Genomic DNA, 26329 nt, shown 5'->3' with positions numbered 1-26329 from the left:
CCTGTCAGGGGGTCGGGGGAGTGTCCCCCCTCCTCGTTGCACCTCAGTGTGAGTCTAAGGGTTGATCTTTCATCTTGATAAGCAATATCCAAGTGCCTTGAACAGCATCCTCTCCGGGGGGGCTTACCTTCAGCTGGCTGGCATTCCAAGCTGTAGCCCCCACAGGCAGCCGACCTCCTCTTTACGCTCCATCAGTTTAAAAAGCTGATTTGTACCTCTCCCCTGGGGAAAGCGGTTCCGTATAAAACACTAACACTTAATTACAAGCTCCATTATACCATTTTAAATGGCTTCTTTTTGTTAATTGGAGGCAGTGTTCATAACTTAAGGGTTTTGCCATTACTTAGCTGGCTAAGTGGAGGTTCGGTGTAAAATCCGCGTTCGCGTTCGGCCTCTTGACCCTTGGTTCCAGCCACACTCCCTTTGTGGGATCGGAGGCGGAAGGCGTGTGGGCTCCGTCCTAGACCTGTGCCCGCTCGTCTCCACCGTCTGGCTCCCAGGCGACCGCCAGCCTTGAACTTCTGGATCAGTCGGCCCGTCCGGGATCTCTGTCCGCCAGACTGATCTTCAGAAAGGATTGCCGTAGCCATCCAGCTCAACTCGAGTATGCTCAGAGCCGACCTGCGTGAGGAACATCACAACATAAGGTGGCTCGTGGTCAGCAGACTGTCCCGGGATGCAGGCTTGGAGAAGTCTCCAGGAGGTGCCAGGATCTTGACCCGTATGACCACCATCAAACCATGGCCGCTGTGTCTGTGAGAGCGACTGAGGCAAAAAGATGACGGTTGCCTCCCCGGGGCCGGTTCCCTGTGCTTCCAAAGCACAGGTGCCTCCCTGCCCAGTCTCCTTCCTTTTGGCATCTTCGTTGTTCTCCCCATTTAAAACTCATCCCCTCCGATGTGGACGTTTGGGTCCGCTGGTTGGTGGTCCAGACCCAGAGTGCTACAGAGCTTGGGGTTGAGTGTTTGTGCTCTCTCTGGCCATGGGAGACTCTCCCCATGTACCGCCGCCCCCCCCCCCCCCCCCCCCCCCCCCCCACCGGCCCGGAGCCACGTCAGTCGTGCGGCTCATGAGGAAACCAAGCAGAAGGCAGGTTGTACTCTAATCCGAGGGAAAGCTCTGGTGTCGGCTCGTTGCCCTAAGATCATGCCCCAGTCGTGCCCTAAGAGGTCGGGACAAGAGTCACCGGACGGCTCAGTCCACAGGCCGGTGCCTTCCCGGCTGCAGGCGAACTGGGGTTCCTCCTGAACGCCTGCCCCCTCTGGCACGGTGATCAATGAACCCTGTTGACATTCTATGCAATGTTTCTCATCCCTCCTTAGAAAAACAAACCTCCTTGAAAGTAGCAGAGGAGCCGGGGGCGGGGGGGGGGGGGGGGAGGTGTATGCACGCCCTTCTGGGATTAGCACAAAGTGAACCGGTGTTCGTGACCGACTACACCTGGAGCTGGGGGACGGCGGCCGTTGCCTTAAATGCACTCTGCCGGGCGCCTCTGGACAGGCCTGTAAAAGCAAGAGTCCGCCCTTAGCCATCCCGAGCCCCCGCTTTCTGAGGCCAGTAAGCCAGCCGTGCGGGGGAGATGTAGCAAGGCGAGGTTCGGGTTAGCCATGTCCCTTCCCTCCCTGGGAAGGACGGGAGGTCTGCTTCCCTCCCTGGGTGTCCTCCCTCGTCAGCACACTCCTCCTCCGTCCCCTTCTACCTCACTGACCTGTGCTCCCACTCGATGCTACTCCCCACCCTGAGCCCCTCAGAACCGTGAGGCCCGAGTGGACTCCGGCGCGGGAGAGAGGGAAAATGCTAGAGGCGCGGCATTCCTGAGCGTCTTGGCCTGGCGGGCAGGCTCCTTCCCCCTCTTCTCTTTTGTGAGCGCAACATGGACGGACAGCTGTGCTCCACGAGGCACATGGATTTTTCTCTCGACTTCCACCTGTTCCTGACGCTCTGACAGCTGTTTCCTTTGCTGGCGGGGGCGGTCTCGGGCCTCAGAGGGCCTTGTCTTTGGCCTGCCTTTGCTTTCTGTCCGTTCCTGCTCAGCTGTTGAGCTCCATCAAAGCCGTTTTTCCCTTGCCCTGGGCTGCCCCTACATGGCCACGTGAGGACACTTCCCCAGGATCCCTACCTGGCGTTGGGGAACTCTGCCTTTATTGTCTCTGGCACAGGGAGGCTCTGATTTCAGCTCCACCGCGAGACCTCCTTTGGAAGCCTCTCAAGGTCAGGAGAGGAGGTGGTGTTCTCCAGTCCACAAACCCAGTCTTCAATCACGTGACTCTTCCCAAAAGAACATGCCAGTTTCTATGCAGTGCAGAGGAAGGAAGAAAAAAAAAACAAAAACAAAAACAGCCCCCTGAGCCGCCGGTTAGATGTGGGTGCGCCCTCTCTGGTGGCCAGAGTATTCTCCTGCCGGAACGACCCGGGAGCCTAACTAAAGATTGGTGCCATGATCGCCTGCCTGCACGTCTGCCGGGAAAGCTCGCACTTAGAAGTCCCCCCCAATGCTTTTTGTAGTTTCGTCTGCGCCTCGGTGGCAACAGGAGAGCCTTCGTGACCACCACCCCCACCCCTGTACCCAGGGCAGAGCTCCCACCCCAAGTGGCAAGATGGTGGCCTGGGACTCCAACGTGATACAGTCCCGTTGCCCGGAACGTTTGCTGAGAGAAGGGTCCAGTTTGACAAAAATCTTTCCATTCCCATCAGTTTCTGCCTTTTTGTAGATGAAAACCATCAGGAGAAGAAAACCAGTTCCCGATGAAAGTTCCGAAAAGATCCAGCCTGTGAACCCTTTACAGATGTGCTGAAAAGCGGAGGCCCAAACCCAGGGGGTGAATCCGGAAGGCAGAGGAGGGGCGTGGAGAGCAGTGAGCTGGGCAGGAAATGAGCTCCGCCCGAGTTCCCTGCCCCAGCAGCCCTGGAGCCTCAGCCTGCTGAGGGAAGAAGGAAAGGCAGGTTCCCCGGGCGCTCTCCTCTCAGGGGACCTGCCCCCACCTGCCCAGGCCCTGCGGCCCTTCCTCCACCTCCCCTCCAAAGATACCGTGACCACGGCCGTCAGCGGTATCTCCATTCTCATTTTTGCATGAAGTGACATTTAGCTTTAACAAGACATTTCCAAAGCGCCTAGTCTCCTCCGGAATGCTAACTTGAAAAGTTGGGCATTGTAGGCGAAGAATCCTAAAAAAGGCTAGTGAGAGAAAGGCATTAGGCTATGCATAAATGTGCACTTCCCCATTCCCCTGGTATTAACCTTTTAAAATACCTTTGAGTTGCTTTCCATGGATCATTTTCGCTTCTCCAATAACGTTAAGTGTAGTCTTGTTACTGTCGTTTTCTGTAGTGTTTAGGCTTTCATTTCTACCACAAAATAATGCTATATGCTATGTATCAAGCTTTCTGTGATCAGAAAGGAAAGGTGCCTTATATCCCAATGTCACGGCTACATCCCTATGGAAAAAATAATCAGAAGCACAGTGTGTACGGAAGCGTTGGGACTTCCGTTGGTGAAACCAGACACCATTCAGCAAGATGCATCGAAGTGGCACGGGGCTGCTTTTGTTCGAAAGTTCCTCTCCCTTTTCATTTTCCCTTCTTTGTCTTTTTCTTTTTCTCCCCCCCTTCCTTTTTTTTTTTTTTTTTTTTGTAGTTTGCTTTAAACAGAAAGCACTTAAGTAGATGACTATGTGTAAAAAGCTCTGTGCAATAGAAATCATTTTTCTTCATTTTTAAGAGATAATGTATTGCACACCAAATGAACTCGAAGTAAGCTTTAGACCAGGACGATTCAGGTTGTGGGTGAGCATGTTCACTGTAGTTCCGTTTGTTCATGAACTGAAGGGAAAACAGGCCTCCCCAGCATCCCCCCACCCCACCCCCATCTCAGCCTGCCTCTTACTGACCACCGAGCGAGGTGTGCAGGTGCACAGGGCCCCCCCCCCCCCAGGCACCTGCTGGAACCGCTGGCTGGGGGGGGGGGGGGGGCGGGGGAGCGGGGGGGGGGGGCGGTGTTTGTGACCCAGCAGCTCAGAACCCTCCCAAGTGTGAGACCACAGCCATCCCTTCCAGCACTTAACCTTTTCTTGTTGAGATGGATTGACTGCTACTGACCTGCCAGCGTGCGTGAGGAGAATTATAAAAGGATGTTTCCTTGAGAAGAAAAAAAAAAAATTATTTCTATCCTCTTCTATTTATTGTTAGGTTAATCATTTAAGTACTTATCAGGAGTGTATTGTTGTTTTGTGTTGTTGTTGTTGTTGTTGTTGTTGTTGTTATAAATGCTTCTTGCTATCACTCCAGTGGTTACTGTCTTCTGCCTCCTGCCCTCTCCCCGCCCTCCGCCGCCCCCCAGTCCCCAAAAGAACCGAAGGGTCTGGGGATTCGACTGGGGGGCCAGAGGGGGCTTCTCCAGCAGAATCAGACATCTGTGTCCAGAGTAGCCACTCAAAAACTAGCGGTCTCCGCGTGTCTAACTTTCTTAAACGAGAGAGTTGAAGAAGAACACTCAGTGCAAGGAGCTGCAGAGACGTAGAAAAGCAAAGTTCAGTTCCCCAAAGCCTCCTAGAGCCTCTGGTTAAGACTTCTGGGTTCATGAAGTTTCAGCGAGCCCTGGTCAGAGAGGGCGGCGCGGCAGCGGCCTGGTCGAGACCGTGGCTTCCGAGGGAGAGAGCGGTTTCTTGCAAGGCTCGCGTGGGTTGCTGTGTTCTGTTGGCTTTTCTTGTTGTGATTGTGGTTGTTTTCCTTGCACACAAAGTTGGTCAAAACCGTCTTGCATCTTGCGAAGCAACAGTGTATTCTGGTCCGGCTGTGGCTTGAGGACCCACACCAGCGAGGTGGGGGGGAACCCCTCCCCCCTTAATGCGGTGAAGCTCTGAAGCTTAGAGGGAGTAACACAGCCTAACACAGCCCGTTGCTTGCTAATCGGGTGTGAAGGTGGGGTGGGGCCCAGGAGAAGGGGGCTGCCCGCCAGGCCGAGGTCCAGGTGGGGCCGCGCGGCTGACCCCCGCTCCCAGAGGGCCCCCCCCCCAACTCCGACTCGCTTTCTGTGCCATGACTTCCCTTCTCTGAAATTGTCGGGGGTCCTGATTCTGTCCTCATCTCTGAAAGAAAGCCCTCCGATGAAATAACCGCCCCCATCTCCCCCACCCCGCGCCCCAAAGAGTTCTCATTTCTCTCGAATCAGTCTATGCATTTCTCTCTTGAGCCGTTTTCTGCCTCTTTCCTGGGGAAAACGGGCCTCTCCTGTCCCACCGAGACCCCTCAGAAAATGCTGTGCATTTTGGAGACGTGAGGATTCGTGCAAAACTCTTTACCGCGTTTGAGAACAACTCGTTAGCAAATACAAGTGGGGGAAAAAAAAGCAGCAGCAGCAGAAAAGGTGGGTTTCCCCACGTCCCTTTCCACTGAGTAAGACCTAGCTCTTTGCAATGTGCAATAACTACTTGCCGCGAGAGCGGGGAGCACCACGCTCCTGCCCAGACTACTAACACAGCACAAGACAAGCTCGCTCGCAGAGTGGCGGACTTCTTCCGGAAAACTCTTCATAAGCTCAGCTCCCCCCCCCACCCCCCCACCCCCAGTGTATCGTGGTGTCTTACATTTTAGCAGTATTTTATATTTTCTGTAACGCACTAAGTCTTAGATGTTTTTAGAGCTCGTTTGTTAATACAATCACAGACCTTTTTTTTTTTTTTTAAATCCTCACAGAGACCCGATTGACCAAAAACAAAAACAAAAAACAAACGAAAAAAAAAAAAGGCGTCGTTTTTGTACAAATAGCTTTGAGAAGCCTCTGTTGTGTTGCTGTGACCCATCTCTGGTAACATTTTTTTTTTTCTTGCTATTTGTTTTGGACATTAAGAGTCAAAAGTTGATCCAGCTGGCGTGGGGGTGGGGGAGGCACCCGTCGGCCCCTCGACGTCGTCCCTTCTGTCTTTGGTTAGCCATACGATGTCTGTTCTCAGCACTGTACAACGGTCCCTATATGATATGGAGAAGCAATATCACTGTATGAAACTCACACCATGTATTATTATTATTCACTAGCACCCTAGGTGTGATAATTGAAGTAAATATCTTTTATACAAACACAAGAATGTGTGGGTTGTGTTTATTTAAAGTGCCCCGGCCTGAGGAGAAGCAGCAAACACTGTCATTCTGTGTCCAAAGGGCACCTCGGGGACTGCCATTCCGGGGGCGCCTGGGTGGCTCGGTCGGTTGAGCGTCTGGCTCTTGATTTCGGCTCGTGATCCCAGGGTCGTGGGATCGCACCGCGCGTTGTGCTCCTTGCTGAGTGTGGAGTCTGCTTGGGATTCTCGCTCTCTCTCTCTCTCTCTGCCCCTCTCCCCCGCTCGTGCTCTCTCTCTCTCTCTAAAGTAAAACAAAAAAAGTATTGCCATCCCTCCACCTCCCAGTGTCCCCGATGGCAGGTGTCGGCAGAAACCTGGCGTGGGGCGGGATGCGCGGGGCTCTGCGCACCAGCTGGCCCCGCTCTCTGCTCTCCACCGGGTCTGCATCCGGGTCTGCGTCCCCGCTTGCCGTTGTCACCCTTGCTGTTTGAGGACCAGGAATGGTAGTCGGCAGTGCTGAGCGAGGCACTAGGCTGATGGTAGCAGCCCAGTAAGTGGGGCTCAGGGGCCCCAGGGCCGCGGCCAGGTACGTCTCCAGAGCAGCCAGCACTCAGCCGGTGGCCTGGCTTTGCCTGCTCTGTGGGGATCTCTCGCCTTGTCCCTGAATCTCGACATGAAGGATAAGCCAGGGGCGCTGGTTAATGCGAGCAAGTGAGTGGGAAGAGGAAGGAGGAAGTGATGTCTGTGGGTTTCTGGAATGATCGGGCTCCTGAGAAGGGGTCTCCAGCCAGCGCTCGAGGCTGGAGGCAAGAGAGCTCCGCAGAGTTGGCTGGTTTCTGATCTTGAAATCTAGAAGGTTGGAAAAGAATTGGCCATTCCTCACCCATGTGTGACGGGGGGCGGGGGCGTGATTAGTTTGTTGTGCATTAATTTGTAGGTTTCAGAATGAGACGCTCCTAATGTGACACGGGAGCCTCAGCGATCCTGCCTCCAGTGGGAGGAGCCCCCCCAGCACAAGACATACCGCACCAAGGCCAGGCACTCCCGGCAGCCCTGAGCCTCATCTGGTCACTCAGGGACCTGAGCGCATCTAGAACTGTCCCCGAATGTCTGCCCCCACAGATGGGAGAAATGTGCCTAAAACCAACAGAGCTCTGTCCGTCTGACTTTGACAAACTTGAAGTCTGATTCAGCTGACATTATCTGCGACTTTGAGCAGATTGCTAGTTTATGTATGCCCCGTCCCCCTTCAAAGATCTGGTAACTAAATTAAAATGTAAAATGTAAAAAAAATTAAAAAAAACAAAAAAAACCAAAAAACACTTGGCACAAAATCTCTTAACCCAGAAAGTCTCCCCAGGTGCTTTTAAAGGGAGATTTAATTAAGCGACACTGCTGCTCCCCGTGGTTTGGTCGGCCTGACTCGTTTTGCAAACTGCCAGTTCCTAAGGCAGAGGAGGGACTGCGACGGGGGGGGGGGGGGGGGGGTGGCCCTACTCCTGGCTGGGCCCCCAGCCTCCCTCCTCCCCCTACAGTTAAGTGAGTCTGAGCAATGATGTGCCTTGTTTGATGCCCGGAGGAAACACGGTCGGTGATACAGGGGGTGAAGCAACGGTTGAGCCTTGGAACACACGGAGGTTTGGGGCGCCGACCCCCCCCCCCATGTAGTCGAAAATCCGCGCATAACTCTGGACTCCCCCAAAACATGACTACTAATGGCCTACCGTTGACCCGAAACCTTTCCGGTAATGTAGTCGCTGAACACGTTTTGTATTTATACGTATGATACATTCTTACAATAAAGTCAGCTAGAGAAAAAAACGTTGTTAAGAAAATCCTAAGGAAGAGAAAATATGTGTGCGGTACGGTGCTATCCAAAACACCCGCCGTCTAAGTGGACCCGCGCGATTCAAGCCCGCGTTGTCCAAGGGGCCGCAGGAGGTATTAGAGTGTGCGAGCCATCCGCCGTGATCCTGTCTGCTCGTGTTTGGGGTACGGCCTGCCTCCTCCGCAGCCCCAGCGTGCCGGCTCTGGGGGGGCACGCGGCTTGCTGGTCTCCGCTTGGGTGCGGCATCGGTTCCTGTGAGGGGGCAGGGGTGTGGGGGGCCGAGCTGAGAGCCCAGAGGGCCCCGGAGAGCCGTTTTGATGTTGGTGGGGGGCTTCCGGTCACCAGGCCCTTGATCTGCATCTGGCCCACCCAGTGTGGGGTGAGCCAATTTAGTAGAAGCGGGAAGCAGGGCGTGTGCACAGTCTGGGACATTCGGAACTTAGCACCTCTTCCAGGATGTCACTAGGAAGGGCTTTTTTTTTTTTTTCCAGGAAATTGGTTTGTGGACAGGTAAAAGGCTGTTCTGTTGGGACAGTGGAACGGGGGGCGGGGAGGGGGCTCCAGGGAGTGAGGTTTGAGGACCCCACTCACCTTCCAGTGAGGCATCGGTCAAGTGGCAACGCACGGGACTCCCAGTGTCTTCTCTTACCAGCTGGCTGGTGGTGGCCTTGGGCAAGTCCCGGTCAATGCTCAGGAAACCCTTTCTCAAAGAATGAATGAGTTTTAGCTTCTTTGAGATTCCACTTCTGTCTCTTTGAAGGGGATATAATAATGCCGGACTCGAAGGGCCGCTGAGAGGTGGGGGGGGGGGGGGGGGGGGGGGACCGAGCGATGGCACCTGTAGGCGCAGCGCCCAACCCACGGCGGGCACTCGGGACGTGGCAGTTGGAGCTGTTGATGTGGGTGTCATGTCATTGGATTTAGTGGCTGGAGAAGCTCCCTCTAGTCACAGTTGTGTCCACTTTGTGCCGGGGCGGGAGGGGACCCCACGCAGGGCCGGGCCCTCTGGCGGGTTAGCCAGAGCACCGGTGGCTGCGGCCTGATCACCGCCAGTGATGCCCAGTGACACACGGCGGGCACACAGGTGGGGCGGCAGAGTCCCCCACACCCAGCAGCTCTCTCTCCAGTCCTTCACGGGCTTAGTCAGCAGATCGTCACTGACAACTGCCCTGTGCCGGGGACACGCTCCGGGCTAGGAGTCCGGCAGCCTCAAGTGGTTCACGGCCCAGAGGGGAGACAGAGCAGGTGCACAACCACAGCCCAGGCCCGGGCCTCTAATTGGCATTGAGGGGGCACCGGAGCACCGGCTTGGGAAAAGGCAGGAGACCTTGATGGGGAGTGGCTTGAAACGGGAAGAGCCATCTGCAGGAGGCAGGGAGGGCACACGAGAGTGAGAGGCAGCATGTGCCCAAGTCAAAAATGGATCCGCAGTCCCAATTCAGGGCACGGCCCAGAGGATTCTGGGTGAGGCCTGGGCAGTTATCAGGTGGTGGGACCAGCAGAGACCAGCTGGCCATGCCAGGCCCTCGCTGCCTGTGTCCAGCCACCTCCGACCCAACCTGGGAGACTGTGTGGCCCCGGAAATCCCTTTGCAACTTTCCACCTAAAGGAATGGGCGCTTCCCCCCTGGGGGGGAGCAAACTCAGCCCGTCAGCTAGTAGGCATTAAGGGCTAACTGTGTGCCACTGATCTGGGCACTGCAGTGATAGCAGGGGACAAACAAGGAGCTTGCCTTTTAGTGGGGGCTGTCAGACGGTAGACATAATAAGTAAGAGAATTCCACAGTGCTTTAGACGGTGGTAAGTGTTATGGGACAGAAACAAGGGAAGGAGGACAACTGGAAAATCAAGTAGAGGAGTTACAGTTTTAAATCAGGTCAGGGTAGGCCTCCTTAAGAACCTAACATGTGAACAGAGTCTTGACAGAGGGGAGGGAATGAACTATGGCCGATGCCTGAGGTCAGAACATTCCAGGAAGAGGGGAAACAGTAAGTGCAAAGGTCCTGTGGTGTCAATGTGCCTGGGAGCCAGACGAGCTGGAGCACAGCCACCAAGGGAAAGAGTGGGAGGCAACCAGGTCAGAGAGATGAGGACAGGGCAGGGCAAGGAAGGCCCCGGAGGCCGTTGTAGAGTTTTGGCTATTACTCTGAGGGATGTAGGGCCCATTGGACGGTGTGAACAGAAGGTGGTCTGATCTCACTGTTTAAATCTCTGACTGCTGCTTTGTGATTGTAGGGGTGGGGGTGGGAGAAGGGAAGCCAGTGAGGAAGCTGTCACCATAATGACGAGAGCCGACGACCGGCACCTGCTGGCGGCGGCCGTGAAAAGTGATTGGAGTCTGGACGTGTTTTGATGGTAGGGCCGAAGATAGGACTTGAGACAGATTAGATGAAAGGAGTCATAGAGAAGGAGCAAGGGTGGCCCCCAGGGAATCGGGCCGGGCCACTCACGGGTGGCCCGGCCTCTGCTCCCACCGCCCCGAGGATACCACCTCCTGGGCTGTGCAAAGGGGGTCCAGCTGGGGTGAGGCAGGCTTGGGGGCGGGGGGGATCGGCCTTCAGGCTGGACCTGTTTGGACTCCGCACAGTGAGCTCAGGGAGAGGAGCGGCCTGGACGACACGCTGGAGAGTTACCAGCTTTCAGAGGCACGCAAGGTGGCCAGAGGGAAGGGACGGGACAGTGGTGTGCGGGGCCAGCTCCGGGTGCCTCAGTGTTGAGAGCTGAGCAGGGAGAAGGGGCGGCACAGGCAAGGGGGGGCAGGAGGCCTGAGAAGCCAGGTGCTGGTGGGTCAGTAAGACGGGGGCTGGGGACACAGCAGTGTGTGCGACGTCATCGGCCCCCTCGGCGAGGACAGTTGGCATGGTGGGCGTCCAAGTCAGACGGGAAAGGTTTAAGGAAGTGGACACTTGGGAAGTGGAGTCAAGAGGAGTGTGTGTGTGTGTGTGTGTGTGTGTGTGTGTGTGTGTTCCAGAACAAGGTCAACACGCTGGTGTATTTGTGGACAGGAACACAAGAGCCGATGGCACAGGAGAGAAGGCGCTCACGGGCTAGGGTCCTCTGGCCTGCGAGTGGGGGCAGGGGGAGGGGAGGGGAGCTGCCACCTGCAGGTGCGGGAGCCCTCAGCGCTCATCTCTGGGCACCTGTAGGGACAGACAGGTGCAGAGACGGTGTGTGACGAGCAGCCCCGGCACTCCCACCTGGCTCGCAAGTGGCTGGTGGAATGACGCGGGGTCCCCCGCCCCCGGGAAAGCCGTGGGCACCACACCCCCGGGCCTGCCGTCCAGTTGTGCTAAGTTGCGCATTTAATCGGCCCACGGTCCGAAATCGTGCCTCGATCTTAAGTCATAGTCCAGTCTCCTTAAGTCTTGACCTTGATGTTGCTTGGATTTCTTTCTCCCCTCTGGGAAGTGCACCCTCCAGGAAGCCTTCCCGGATTCTCCCAGAAGGACGAGGTCCCCCGAACTTTCGTGGGGGAAGCTGTCTGGCTCACACACAGGCATTCCTCTATCAGTCACCCCTGTCCCCACACCTCCCCCTGCCCAGCCTCTCCCTCTCCAGAAGCTTCCCCCTCATTCTTGGATACAGCATCCTGCGTGCCTCCGGCACCATCCGGTGTCTGTCCGGAGTGGGCTTGTCCCCAGGTCCCGCCACACCCCTGCCGCTCCCGCTCCACCACCCCTTGACCGGTGGCTTCCCTCGGCCTCCTTGCTCAGCCTTTCTTGAGACGCCGGTGACCCCTCCTTAACTCACTGACAGTCACTATTCACCTTGGCACTTTGGCACGCTTCCTCCTGATTCCCCCCCCCCCGCCCCGCTTCCTGCCACCTCCTCTCTGGGTCTTTTCTGGGACACCCCTGAACGTGTCCGCGTTCCTGAAGATTCTGGCCATTCTCACGGCAGCTCTCTCTGGGCTTCCACGTTTGCCGCCCTGGGGGTGGGACCCGGCGGGGGGGTGGGGGTGGGATCCGGTGGGGGTTGCTGAGCTCTCCCTGCCTCCGGCCACGGGTCCCCCTCCCCCATCCACACGACCCCCTCAGCCGGTCCACTGGCACCTTGTACTCACCAAAGCCAAACGACGCTGCTGCTCTCCCCTTCCCCACTTGGGGAGCCAGTTGCAGGCACGGGCTTCCCCCCCCCCGGGTTCTGTATGACGAAGGGGTCACAACTGTCTCCAGTACCTTCTCCTGCCTTGTCCCTGGGCCAGAACTCAAGCCCAGTTCCGCCAGAATCCGGCTCAGGCCTCCCTTGACACCACTGAGTGGCCACCCGGAGAGGTGACCCCTAACTTCTTGGTCTGAGATGCTCCTTCCTCCGGTAGAGGAGGCAGAGGAAAGCAAGGAGGTGGCAGCCAGGGGACCCTCACGTAGCAGATTTAAGTGGCTCGGGACTCTGTGTCCCAAGTGCCAAGCGGGGTCTGTAACTGAGGTCCCTCCTTTGGGGATGCCCACGCGGTCATTCTCGTCCCCGCGGCGTGGAGTGACGGTTCGCCGCCGGAGTCTGGCTGGGCTCCTCGACGGCGTCCAGGTCCTGGCTCTGGGGCCTCCCGGGTCCCACCACACCTGGGGCCGTCCTTCAGCCTTACCCCTTCCCCTCCGCTGGCCCGCCGTGCCCAGCCTCTTCCCCGCGCCCCAGGGGCAGCGGTCCACCGAGTCCACTGCGAGTGCGTGCCCGCCAGCCCTCAGATCTGCACAGAGCCACTGCTTCGGGGACGGCCACTCCCAACACCCAGCTTTGCGCACCCCCCCCCCCCCCCCGGCAGTCCCCTCGACGGCGGACCCAGCGTCTGGGGCGGCCCAGAACACAGGGTTTGCTGTCAGGGCCCCTCACGTGCCCAGTGTCACGTGTGTGCGTGGGCAGGGAACGTGTGCCCACACCCACAGCAGCGGGCACAGGCACGAAGGCACAGGAAACCTGGGCGGGGTGCCCCCTCCGTTCCCCCCTGCCCACCACGGGTTCCAGGAGCTGCAGATCGTCCTTACCCCAGGGGCCTGGCCAGGACCGTGCTGGAATGGCCACACGCCGGTGGCAGATCAAGGAATCCTCTTGCTGGCCTCTCTGTCCCTTCTGTCCCCAGGGCCTACGGCCCGAAGGCCAGACCCCAACCCTGCCCCCCCACCCCCACAGCTCTCCCTCCATGACCTGACCCTGCCCTCAGATCCAGCCTCTTCCCCCAACCCCCTCCCCCCCCCCCAACCCTCACTTTCACCACCACCACCTACCTGCCGGGTACCGAGGTCTGAAGGAAAAAGGCCATTCAGGGCCTGAACCGGTGCAGACCCTGCAGTGGGGAAGGGCTCCGACATGGCCAGGAGTGGACCCCCTTAGGTTTGGGCCTGGACCAAGAGGCCTCAGTTTTTCATCTATAAAATGGGGATCGCCTTTTCTGCCTGATTGAATTGTTAGGAGATGTGTAAAGAACTCGGGCGTGCAGTGGGCCCCCGGGAGATGGAGCAGGTAGGGGTGGGGTCAGCGGCCCCCCCCCCCCCGCCCGGGACGCTGAGCATGGCCAAGGCCAGGTTGGCCAGCAGGTCAGCAGGCGGCACAGTGATTGACGGGCGAATCACTGTGATGGGGAGAGGATGGGCAGTTCTCCTGACACTGCCCATAGCCTCGAGCCTTTGGGCATTTCTGGTGTCACAGTGCCCCCTGGTGGCCACGCGGTCTATCCCAGAGGACAGCGCCCAGGGCCTCAGGCCTCCAGCACCTTCTCTGTTGAGGCCCAGACAGGGCCATGCTGCTGCCCAGAGTCGCAGCCAACCAGGAGTAGAGCCAGACCTCAAGCTCAGGTCGGCTGGCCCCCGGGTCCCCGCCATCCCCCCTTGCCATTGGCTGCTGATGACACCCACCAGGGCCTGGATTAGATCTCCCCAATATCTCCCACCCTCCACACAAAATTATTTTGGATTGGCGCCGTTGCGAAGACACTTGGGTGGCACGTGGGTGGATCAGGGGTTTCTTGGGGGGCCACCCCACCCCCCTCACTGGGCCAGAGCCTGTTGAGGAAGAGGCCAAGCAAGTCTGGCCTTGAGCTCCAGAGGTGGGACCCCTCACTCCCCCCACCTCCTGCTGGATCTGCTGGGGGCCTGCCCACCCCTGCGCCTCCTACCGCCTGCTGATACCTTTCTCTCTGACTCCTACCCCGAGGCCTCGCTCTGGTCGTTATCCCAGGGCACCGGCCCTGGAAGGAACGTGGGGTTTGCCGGGTTCCACCTCCTTGTCTTGCTTGACAGAGGCAAAGCGAGGCCTGGAGCGGGCCAGGGGCTGGCCAGGCTGCTCACGGCAGAGCCAGAGTGGACCCGTTCCTCCCGCATCCCCGACCTGGGCTCCTTCCCGTCCCCGCGTAATGAGTTCTTAGAGCCAGGAGCACCCCTGGCCTCGCTGGTTGGCCTAATGGTGGTGCCTTAGGCAGCGGCACAGGCTGTGGGTTGGAGAGGCGGCACGGGCCACACCAGGCTCCCTCTGACGACCACGTCTTCCTCTGGCACAGGGCGCTGCGCGGATCTGCAAGCCCACGTCACCGAGGCCATGGCCACGGCCGCTGAGCAGAGGGACCTGATCGCCCGCTTGGAGCAGGACCTCAGTACCATCCAGTCCATTCAGCGGCCAGACGCTGAGGTGAGCCCACCCCCTCCACCCTGCCCCCTCACCGCCTGCCCCAGGCTTTGAGTCTCGGAAATTGCAACTCTGCAGGTTGACCAGCCCGGTCCTCAGGCAGCTGGTGTCCACCAGCCCCCACAAGGCCCGCGGGGGCTGTCACCCACAGCCTCTGAGCATCGCCTGCACACGTCACCGCAAAGGCCCGGTTCCGGGACGCCGGACCACAGGGCACGGGGGGGCAGGCTTCCTGGAGCTGGCACGAGGCACCCTGTGTCCAGGCGCCGGCTTGGAACTGGGCCCTGGGAGCTGTGGGCTCACCCAGCCATCCCACAGCTAGAGGACTGAGGCCGCAAGAGCATGGAAGGCTGGGACACAGGGCCCTTGGAAGTCACTCTGCTCTGTCCCCCACCTCATTTTATAGATGAAGAAATGGGGCTCGGCGAGAGCAGCCGGGCCGGCCCAGGTCACCCAGCAGGCCGGCGGGCAGGGCCGAGTGGCCCCGTGACAGCACCGCCGCTGAGCTCCCGCCTCGGGGTCAATTTAAGGCCCAGCCTTCCCTTTGGCGGCCCACGTAAGGCACCCTCTCCAGGCCTCTCGTGGCCACCAGCGTGCCCAGCCCTGCCGCCAGGCTGCCCCGTCTGGGCCTTGCCCCCCATCTGTTCGGTAGCACGTATGGAGGAGCCTCTTCCTCTCCCCTGCAGGGCGCCGCTGAGCACGGCCTGGAGAAGATCCCAGAGCCCATCAAGGAGGCCACTGCCCTGTTCTACGGTAAGCACGGGCTGACCTGTCTCCCAGGCAGCGATGCGCGGGGCAGGAGCAGGGAGAGGAGAGGCGCTACAGTCTGAGCGCTGATCCCTAAAGGGCACTCCCCTTCCTCAGAGGTCAGGGTCCCCCAGCCCAGCGATGCAGCAGCAACCTAAACGAGGGGGCTGAGTCCCCCCTACTTGCCCTTCTGTGCCTTAGCTTGACATCCCCTCCTAGGACCCTGACCCCCTCTGCCCTGCCAGTGGCCTGTCGACAGCTCCCCACGGGAGGCCTCAGCACTGAGATGCTGTCAGGGAGCCCCCTGCGCTGCCGGGGAGGTGGCCTCCTCCGGTCTCGGTGTTGAGGCGGAACCCAGGGCTCCGGGGCCAGGACGCTGGAGCGGGGGCTCTCGTGGCTTCCCGGCACCTTCAGCGTCCCTTTGCTTCCCCAGGAGCCGGGGCCCGAGTCTGACAGATGCAGGGGTCTCAGACTCAAGTACAGAGGAATGAGGAGGGGGCTTTGGGGCCTGACCCTCGGACAGCGTGGCCCTCCCCTCCCAGGATCCCTGTTCCCTGTCGCGCCTCTTCTGTTGGCCACCCTTCCGTTTCCCCAACCGCCCAGCACCTTGTGCTCACGCACCTGTGCCTCTGCCCTCATGGCACTTGGCCAGAGCTCCGTCAGAGCTGAGGGCCAGCTGAGGGCCCACTGGTGGGTTCTGCCTCCCACCACCCCAGGACACTCTCCCCCTACATCCTAGGCCCCTCGGCACCAGCCGGCGGCACCCTCCCCGAGGGCCAGGTAGACTCGCTGCTTTCCATCATCTCCAGCCAGAGGGAGCGCTTCCGCGCCCGGAACCAGGAGCTGGAGTCCGTGAGTCACGTTCTTCCCTCCCTTACACCCCTTGGACCTGAGGACGCAGTGGGGGACACACAGGCTTGGAGAGGAGGGGGGTGTCACCTCAGAGGGGTTAGATGTGTTCCGTGCGGTCTGGGAGGGCTTCCTGGAGGAGGTTATGCCACGCTGGGCTTTGAAAGGATAGTAGAGGAGGCTAAGCGGCCAACAAAACCAGAAAGGCTGTGCCCTGAGACGCAGAGTGCCCTACTGGCAGGCGGGGGCGCTGCCCGGGGACTTAAGCAGGGCAGTGACACGGTCCGAAGGGAGCGTAGGAAGGGCCACTCGGCAGCCAATTCGGGACAGAACTTGGCCCCAGAAGATGACTGGGGGGGGTGGTCACCATTGTCCTGGAAGAAACATCTAAATCAGGTGGGGGACCGGAGACAAGAGCAGGTTGGAGGGAGCGAGGTCTTGGAGCCCTGTAAGGAGGAACAATCTGGAACTGTTGAGGAGCTCTGTAAGGATGGGGAGAGCGCCAGGCTGAGGGGCCTTCCTGGAGGCGTGCCCTGAGGTAGGGGTGGTCTGCAAAGGTGACCTTTACCGTGAGGCGCCTCCCCGTGGGTGCTGCTGACCCTTGGATGGCGACTGCGGTGCCAGCAGGACGGCTGTGGTTCCGGAAAGGGGAACAGGAAACGAGAGTGGGGTCAGGGAGGAAGTGAAAGGGGCATGAGCAAGGAATATCCTGGACACAAAGTCCCAGGCCAGGGCGTTTCCCCCTCCCCCCGCCCCACCGAGGGGGGGGGGACGCTGGAACCAGACTGCAGAGGGCCCAGTGACAGACCAGAGGCATACTGGGAGGTGGCACCATCCTGGCCTTGGGGACCCTGCGGACTCCCCTCCCCACAGAGCCAGCCCAGGTCATCCCCGATCTTGTCCAGTGCAAGCAGGAGCCAGGGAGAGTCACTGTTTGAGCTGATGAGGGAGTTTCTAGACCTTTCCTCTCCAAACCCACGGTTGCCCCCATGGGATTTTCAGGCTCGGGCCAAGGGGAGGCCCATGTTCAATGAGCGCCCACTGCGGGTCCAAGGGTGGGCCCGATCCAACAGGACCTCCTGTGATCTGGGCTCCGAAGCTAGAGGCTTCAAACAAAGACGGTTGGGACCGCTCCCCTCACAGCACAGGCTGGAAACACTCTCCTTGGGGACCAGGGACAGCCGCACAGTGGAATCCTATGCAGCCCTTAACAGGAGGTCTTAAAAATAGATTAAATGGGAGGAAAAATGTTTTCTGGAATTCCACCTTTTGCTTTAAAAATCCAGTTTTTTTTAATTAAGGGACTTACTTTTTAAAAATTGTGGCAAAACACACATAACATAAAATTTACCATCTTAACCATTTTTAAGTGTTCAGTTCAGGGGCATTAAGTACATTCACGGCGTTGGACGAACATCACCACCGTCCATCTCCAGAATTCTCTTCGTCTTCCCAAACAGAAACTCTGTCCCCCATTAAACACTAACCCCACGTTCCCCCAGCCCCCACTAGCCACCCTTCTACTCTCTGTGTCTGTCATTTGACTACGCCGGGGACCTCACCTAAGTGGAATCGTACAGTATTTGTTTGTGCACTGGCTTATTTCACTGACCATAATGTCCTCAAGGTCCATCCATGCTGTAGCAGATGTCCGAATGCCCTTCCTTCCTGAGTAGTATTCTGTTGTGCTCTAGACCAAGTGTTGGTCATCCATTCATGCATCAGAGGTCCCTTGCTTTGCTCCCATCTTTTGGTGCCTGTGAACGATGCTGCCATGAACACGGGCGGACCAAGATTTCCTCGAGTCCCTGCTTTCAGCTCTTGCCCGGTAGATACCCAGAAGTGGGATTCCCTGGTCATTTGGCAATTCCATACGGAGCCATCCTGTTCCCACATACTTTTTAGTCCTGTTTGAATTGTTAACAGTATGAAGGAAACAGCGACTTAAGCATTGGAATAAGCTGACAAATAAGGTCCCCTCTCGTTTGCTCCTGGATGGGCAAACATTAAAATCACATAGTGTATGATTCCGTTTATACGAAGTGTCCAGAATAGGCAAATCGAAAGAGACAGGAAGAGGGAATGACCGATGGGTTTGGAGTTTCCTGTTGGGGTAATAAGGATATTGTGAAATGGGATGGTGGGGATGGTTTCATCACACTGTGCCTATGTTTTAGAAAACTGAACCGAATACTTGAAGACAGTGGCGTTTATTATACAAATTACATCTTGATGGTTTTTTAAATTTTTTTTTTCAACGTTTATTTATTTTTGGGACAGAGAGAGACAGAGCATGAACGGGGGAGGGGCAGAGAGAGAGGGAAACACAGAAACGGAAGCAGGCTCCAGGCTCTGAGCCATCAGCCCAGAGCCTGACGCGGGGCTCGAACTCGCGGAGCGCGAGATCGTGACCTGGCTGAAGTCGGACGCTTAACCGACTGCGCCACCCAGGCGCCCCTTGATGGTTTTTTAAAGGTTGATGGCACCAGGGGCGCCTGGGCGGTTTAAGTGTCCGACTCTTGATTTCAGCTCAGGTCATGAGTTCGTGGTTCATGAGTTCGAGCCCCGCACCAAGCTCTGCGCTGACAGTGCGGAGCCTGCTTGGGATTCTCTCTCCCTCCCTCTCTGCCCCTTCCTTGCTCATTCTCTGTCTCTCAAAATAAATAAAACATTAAAAACTATATAGCTTTATAGGGGCATCTGGGTGGCTCAGTCAGTTGAGTGTCCGACTTCGGTTCAGGTCATGATCTCCCAGTTCTTGGGTTCGAGCCCCACGTCAGGCTCTGTGCTGACAGCTCAGAGCCTGGAGCCTGCTTCGGATTCTGTGTCTCCCTCTCTCTGCCCCTTCCCCACTCTCTCCCTCTCTCTCTCTCTCAAAAATAAACATTTAAAGTATGTATATATATATATATATATATATATATATATATACACTATATATGCTGTATATATAGCATATATAGTATATATACTATAGATATATAGTATATACATACTTTAAGTGTTTATTATATATACTATGTATATAACATATATATAAAACCTTATAAAAGGTTGATGACACCATAAACAAACAAAACATGAAGAAACCTGACCCCAATCTGTCTTCTGCTCAGGGTGGGTCACACCCTGCAGGAGGAGAAGGGGGACTTGCCAGAGTCTAGAAGGTCAGGGAGATTAGCCACAGGAAAAGAAGGGGCTCCAGGTAGATGGAGGAATACTTGTGCCAGCCTGGTGGCCTCTCCACCCCCCACCTCCCCTTCCACCGCGGGCCCCTGCCTGCCCGCGCACCTGCCCACTGCCTACCTGCCCGCCTGCCCCCAGGAGAACCGCCTGGCCCAGCACACCATCCAAGCCCTGCAGAGCGAGCTGGACAGTTTGCGTGCCGACAACATCAAGCTCTTCGAGAAGATCAAGTTCCTGCAGAGCTACCCGGGCCGTGTAAGCGCCCTCCCCGATTTCAGCCCCAGGTGTAGGCCCAGGCAGGGAGAGGGGTCGACGGGGCCCTCCAAGGCCAGAGGGTTGGAGACAGTGACCTGCTGGGCAGCACTGGGCATAGGAGCCCTCAGAGGCCATCCAGCCCACCCTGCCTACCGGCGGTCCTCCCTAGGCCGGGGAGAGCCCCCCACGGCGGAGCCTTTGTGCAGGTGCATTCATCAGAAGCAGTCGGGAGGTGGTGAGGTGCTACAAGAGGCGGGGGCCCACCCATGGGCCCGGGTGAGCCCTCCAAGAAGTGGGAGCGATCTCCTAGTTGATCTTAGGGTCCAGGGATTTTAACATGCAGGATAGGCCCTGGGGAATCCATAGGTTTTAAACTGACATTCTTTAAAAAAAAACAAAAAACAAAACGAATTGGCTCCAATATCCCCAAAAACAATCCAGAAAAGCAGAACAAACACCTATTCCATTCTGAGCCTCGGAGTGCCCTCCCTGGCTTCTCTCAGCCCCTCGGCTTCACACGGGACCTCCTCGTGCGAGGAAACCCTTTGTGACCGTAGGGAGACAGAGTGGCCTGTGGAAGGGTCCCGGCGGGGGCCACCCTAGGACAAGAGCCTCAGCCACGATCGCCCACTGTACCTGTTGGAACTGTACTCAGGCCAGCAGAGGGCGCTCAGACTCTGTGCAAACTAGCGCCATGTACCCAGTGCCCCCGGCTGGGGCGAGTGTGACCATCTCACCTCTAAGGTGCCCGCCCATCCCCCCCCCCCCCCCCCCCGGCCACCCTGCACGCTCCCAGCGAACCCCTTCCAAACCCACTTTCCTGCACTGGTCCAGCCCTGCCTGTGCTGGGCGTTCCAGCCCCAGACTGGGCTTTTAGTTCCCACTACCTGCCCGGAGTCAGGCGGCCCAGACCCCCATGGCAATGCTCCTAGACATGTGGCCCCCGCCTGCTGTCACCCAGCCCACTCCCAGCTCTAGGGTGCGGGGCCCCTCCCTCGCCTCCACTGTGCTGATGAGGAACTGAGGCTCCCGGGTGATCCTGCCAGCCGCAGAGCCTTATCCCTGGCCTCCCTGCCGGGCCCTTGGTGACTGGGTCTCTCCTCTTCCTGCAGAGTGGCAGCAGTGACGACACAGAGCTGCGGTACTCCTCCCAGTACGAGGAGCGCCTGGACCCCTTCTCCTCCTTCAGCAGGCGGGTGCGTGAGACCGGCCTCAGAGCAGGGCAGACGCCCTCACTGGCCCGGCCACGGGGGCTGCAGGGAAGCCCGGAGGACCCACCAGCTGACCGGGCCTCAGCCCGCCCTCACTCCCCATGCCACCAGCCCTGGTCTGTTCGCTCAGGCCCGGCCTCGCCCTGCGCTCGGCCACACGGCCCCACACACACCCCAGACCTCCGTGCCTGCTTTGGTGCCGCGGAGGCCCAGGGTCCACGCCGGGCAGGCCAAGGGCGCCCAGAATATCTGACGGCTCTGTGGGGATGCGTGACAGCGAGTGGGTGAACCCCACGTGCATGCTCAGGGGTCAGGCAGACAAGCACAGAGCTCCCCATGTCAAGGGGCCTCTGGGAGGCCCCCGTCTCTGGCTGCAGAGACCCTGCCAGGGAGAATGGGCTTCCGAAGAGGGCGGAGGGAGGCAGCTATGGCGGGAGTTGCTCACACAGGGGTCGGGTGAGCCTAGATGTGCCGCCGAGTGGAACGGGACACCAGGGAGGCCCCCGGCAGCCCCCTGGGGTTCTGCAGGAACGGCAGGGCACGGTCCCTCTCTGCGGCACGCCGGGGCCTGTGGGACCCTCGGGGTCCTCTCCTCATCATCTCCCCCCCCCTTCAGGAGCGGCAGCGGAAGTACCTGAGCCTGAGCCCTTGGGACAAGGCCACACTCAGCATGGTGAGTCCCCTCCTCCACGCCCAGCCGAACCTCTGACTCTGGGCCTCCAAAGACACCTGCCCTCCGTCCAGTCTGGAGAGGCCCCAGGGACCCCACTCACCCCTCCCAGGCCCTGCCATGAGTGGCTGTGGGACCTAGAACAGGGTCCCTCCCTGTCCAGGACAGCTCCTCTTGGTAGCACCATTCATGGTAGGTTCTGGAATGGTGCCGCAGGGGGCGCCATTCCTTAGCACTCCTGGGGCCCGATTTCTCAGCCCCGCTGCCTGCCCTCCCCTCTTCTCGCTGCCGGGGGTCCCTCTGTGCAGGAACCCAGGGCGGCCCTTCAGGGCTGGATGAGGCCTGTCCCCTCCCCACTCCACACCTTTTTGTTCCCCAGGGACGACTGGTTCTCTCCAATAAGATAGCACGCACCATTGGCTTCTTCTACACACTGTTCCTGCACTGCTTGGTCTTCCTGGTGAGTATCCAGGCAGGCAGCCAGGACTGCCTTCACCATGCTTCCCGGACCTCCAAGGGCAGCGGGGTCCCTATTATCGTGGCCTGGCACCCTGGGCCAACCCTAAGCCACACCGTCTACCCTTGACCACTTCTCGCCCCTTCTCTCCCTCTGGCTGGGGCTGCAGCCCAGGTGCTTGCTCTGTGGAAACAGCCTGGCTGACTCCATCCAGGGGCCGGGCCTAGAGGGGCTCGGGGGCCTAGAATGGCCACTGTGGAAGCCTGAGGCAGGCAGGCTCTACTAAGGGCCAGCCAGGTGGGCTGCACGAGCAGGGACGTCTTGAACTGAATCTCCTCCGATGCAGAGTGATGGTCCAGTTAGAGGGCACGGCCTAATGATGTCTGCAAGTCCGCTGAGTCAGGGAATCGGAGAGGGTAGGGCGTGCCTGCAGAAGGCTCCGGCCTCGGGGACTCCCGTCCCCAGCAAGGCCCCTACACAGTTAGCCTGGGCTCCAACTCCCACCCCAGGGCCAATAGGTTACAATGTTAAGGACCGTGCCTCCGTGTCCAGGCCCGCCTGGCCGTGTGTGACACAGGTGGGCACAGGGGCATCTCTGAGGCCCTCCCGCCCTGGGGTCTGGGCCGTGAGAACCGTCACGTGCCGCCAGGAAGCCAGGCCCAGGGCCTGAGGGTAGACGGCAGGAGTGGGGGTGAGGCAGGACAGACGGCTCACTGTGTCTCTGCCTGGCCAGGTGCTCTACAAGCTGGCGTGGAGCGAGAGCATGGAGAGGGACTGTGCCACCTTCTGCGCTAAGAAGTGAGGACATCACCCGAGTCCCACCACAGCCCTGCACTCAGCCCCCCAGCCCCACCGAGCCCCTCCCGTGTTCCCCACTCCCAGCCCCTCACCTGCCCCCCACCCCCGGATCCCCAGCACCTACCCTGTCACATGGTGCATGCCCCCTGGGGATCCCCGTGCCCCCCTCCACACACACACAAGCACTTCTCTCCTTTTCACACTCGGTCTCAGCAAAGGTTTCTGTCCCCAACAGGTTCGCTGATCACCTGCACAAGTTCCACGAGAATGACAATGGGGCGGCCGCCGGTGACTTGTGGCAATGAGTCCCCGGGGGCCCCCCCGACACGACAGTGATGGCTGCATTCTGCCCCCCTGCTTGTTCAGCTGCTTCTAATGATTTAGACTTCCCTGGAGAATTCCCCTAAGAAACCACCCACCGGTGCCAGAGGTCCAGGTTCCCCCCCACCGTGCCCCCTTAAAAGAATGTCTTAGCCATATCAGGCCCCCTAGGTCCAAAAAGCTCCCAAGGCCCAGCCAGGCTAAGGTCCAAGGGGCCCCCTCAGCCCCATCTTAGGGGCGCCACCCACAGCCTGGCCATCAGGCCTGGTGGCAGTCACCTCCCAGTTATGATGCTGATGGAGTCCTCACTGATTCTGGCCATGGTTAATCCAGCTGGGAACCCACGGGCCTCTCTGTGCCAGACTCTGGGATCCCCTAGGGCCCCCCTAGGATCTACCACCACTCCCCAAGAGATAGAGGGCCCTTCCTAACAGGCCAGCAGGCTTTGAGTCCCCACCCCACCCCAAGAAGGGGAGGCCCCGGCGGGCACGGGATAGTTTTCCATGACCTCCTTCCTGCCCCCAGACCCACTGTGATTTTTGCTTTCTTCTTTAGCAAGCTATTTTGGCTTCTAGGCAAGGACGGGTCTCCAGTGAGCCCCTGGGCTTCAGGGTCTTCAGACCCAAGGACTGGTCCAAGGGGCCCAGGTGTTTTTCTCAGCCAAGCAGAACTGGCCATGGGCCATCGTTGCGTGGCCACCTTGGGGCCACTGGCCGATCCTCCTAGGTTAGATTTGCACTCGCGTGTTCAGCTTTGCACATTTCAAATAAACACATGGTTGCAGCGACACTGGTGCCCATGCTCTGTGACTCCCGGGGTACAGGAGGCTGGTGGGTGCCTGCAGCCACGTGCCTGGGAGCTGTGGCCAGACCTTCCAGCTGCTCTGCTCGTTTCAGGCATGGCCCCCAGGACGTGGGATGTCTCTTCCTTTTCCCATCCCCCAGGAATTCCGTGAGTGGGTCCAGACCTTTGCAGGAACCAAAATCCACAAAGTCTGAGTTCTCTTGAGCAGATAAGCAACAAAATCAAGAAGAGAAATCTATCTCTTTAAAAAAACAAAACAAAACTATCTGTCAGGCTGCATTTGGATGTGTGACGCGTGATGCATGTGCGATGTCAGCTTCTGGGGAATCCCTTTCTGTGTGCCCTGGAGCCATGCACTCTCTGCCACTTTCCCTTGGGCCCCTGCTGGCCATGCCCACCAAGCCTCCTGAGTACCAGCTTTGCATGGGGACCCCCTGAGCCACAGGTCCGCCCCAGCCCAGCTCCATTCATATGGGTCCCTTCCCACCCAGACCGAGGGGCCTCCTTTTGGTTTGTGAAGGCCCCACTGGCCAGCTGGCCTCAAAGCTGGCTCCACACCCAGCTACCGCCCCACAGTTCACCAGACCAGAGTCCCCTGTACCATCATTGTCTCCGTTTTAGTCCTGGACTCTAGAGTTCAGGACCCTGGGGTCCCAGCCTCAGCACCTGCCCCATCAGACCTTCCTCCAAGGCCCCAGAGGCTCCTGCCCTCGGGGATCCCAGATGATGAACCTGTCCTCCCTGACTCTCATTCCTGTCCCCACGACAAAGCTGCTCTTGGCCAATCACCAACACCCTCCACCCTCCTTCCACTGTTTCCCACTGGTTCCTCTTATGGGTCAGAGTCACCAAGCAGCTGGCTCCTCCTCGCTTCCTCCTCCCTGGAGATCAGAGCAATTGTCCTGCCCAGGGCTCCAAATCCCAGGACCCTCCCTGGCCGATGACAGCCCATCAGCAGAGCTCAGCTCACTACTTGGAGGAACCAGGTTAGTCCATGGGGGCCAGGCCCTCCCATCTCCCAGAAGGGTGGAGGGGGACCATAGCCAGGCCACCCACACACACTCCCGCAGCTGTGCCGGCTTCATTCATAGACCTCCTGGTCGCCAGCCAGGAGTACAGGCCTCTGCGCAGCTCCAATCGATAGCTGGTCCACGTCTAAGCTTTCATTAAGTGTCTGTTAGCCAGGTCCTGCTGAGGGGGCAGCTGGTCTGGGTGTGGAAGGGAAGAGACCAGGTACCAGGACCTCGGATGACACCTGACTTACTTCAGCACCCCTGTGGAGGGCAGTCCAGGGCTGGGGGGCAGAAGGTAAGGGCTCCAGGCCAGTCTCCACCTTCACCAGCCCAATGCTCCTCTCTAGGCCCCACCCTTCCCATCCACAAGATTGGGATAAAAACCTTTCCTTGCCTGTCCCGCTTCCGTGGAAATCAGAGATGTGAAATGGCTTTGAGAAAGGTTAGAGGGCTCTGTACAAAGATCAGAGGTCATTATGGGTGGAAAAGGACAACAGATGGAGGCACTCGCGGCTAGTAGGGAGGCCATGGCCGACCACGGAACTGCCAGAGGTGGGGCTGCGGAAGGTTTAGTAAGGGCAGGGAGAACTGATCTAACCACCCCTGCAGGGGTGGAGGGCTTGGCACAGGAGAGGAGGGGAGAAGGAGTTCCAGCACCCTCCTCTCCCCGGGAGCAAGCAATAGGTCTGACCTCTGAACTGCCCTCCCACTCCCCCTGGACCCCTGCTAGCCTCTTGGAGGCCCCAGCTTGCGAGGGGTCAGTCCATAATTGCTCTGCAAAGACCAGCAGGAGTCTGTTTTCTTAGCCAGAGTGGTCTTGGCCCTAATCTCTGCCTTGGGCTTTGGGGGCTGCAGAACCCAGCAGGGGTGAAAAAGCCAGGGCTGTGTCCCACCCTCATCAGCCCCATTTGACCTCTGAAGATCTCTCCGGGAGCCCTCAGTCTCCCCATCACTGTGAAGGTGCATAGATGGGGCCCTGCTTGGGTCTTCCCGCCCTCTAGCCCTTGGGCTATTTCCGGCAAGGGGAGGGCGGAGAAGAGAGGGCGTGGTGCTCGCCCTGGGGATTTATGAGAACCAGACGTCGACTTCCCCTGTTGCGACATCTGGGCCTCCTCGAGGCTCCCATTGTTCCCGAGGCGGAGGGGTCCAAGACGGCGGCGGCCCCCGCTGGAGGCCCATCTCCAAGGGGCGCCTACGCCCCCATACACCCCACTATTCAGGCCACCCACCCGGACCCCACCCGCCGCGCTCCCGGGGCACGCTTCCGCGAGGGGGAGACTTTCGCCCCAAAACAGGCGGCTGCCGGCCAGTTCCTAAGTCCCTGGGCCCCAGCACTCTGTCGCCGCCGCCGCAGCAGCCCCACGGAGACTAACACCAGCAGCGGGCGAGGTTCAGGCTCCGCTAAGGGCTGGGGGGCGCGACGGGGGCGGGGCCGACGCGGCCCGAGGCGGGCGGGGGGGCGGGGGCCCGCGCCGGGGGCGGGGCCGAGGAGGCGCGCGCCGCGCGGGCGGGGGGCGGAGGGGGAG

The 26329-nt window shown here is 58.9% G+C and overlaps 1 protein-coding gene across 9 annotated transcripts in view; it reads left to right on the top strand.

Annotated features, from left to right (window-relative positions):
* CUX1 (cut like homeobox 1) overlaps positions 1–23775 on the top strand; it is a 377703-nt gene extending 353928 nt beyond the window's left edge. For 8 of the 9 annotated variants that reach the window (XM_032591662.1, XM_030300237.1, XM_030300236.1 and 5 more), the window contains 9 exons: positions 14368–14495; positions 15179–15245; positions 15979–16091; positions 19413–19529; positions 20642–20725; positions 21357–21413; positions 21790–21870; positions 22601–22665; positions 22901–23775. In XM_032591662.1, coding sequence (XP_032447553.1) covers positions 14368–14495; positions 15179–15245; positions 15979–16091; positions 19413–19529; positions 20642–20725; positions 21357–21413; positions 21790–21870; positions 22601–22665; positions 22901–22970 — 782 coding nt within the window. In that variant the 3' untranslated portion in view covers positions 22971–23775. Of the gene's footprint in view, positions 1–14367; positions 14496–15178; positions 15246–15978; positions 16092–19412; positions 19530–20641; positions 20726–21356; positions 21414–21789; positions 21871–22600; positions 22666–22900 lie in introns of those variants that run through there. The other variant, XM_030300234.1, reaches the window with a different exon arrangement.
* Positions 23776–26329: the final 2554 nt, after the last annotated feature.

Source organism: Lynx canadensis, chromosome E3 (assembly GCF_007474595.2).
Source record: "Lynx canadensis isolate LIC74 chromosome E3, mLynCan4.pri.v2, whole genome shotgun sequence".
In the NCBI taxonomy this organism is placed as follows: Eukaryota; Metazoa; Chordata; class Mammalia; order Carnivora; family Felidae; genus Lynx; species Lynx canadensis.
Note: the sequence above shows the minus strand (reverse complement) of the source record. Positions and strands in the feature narration are given on the sequence as shown.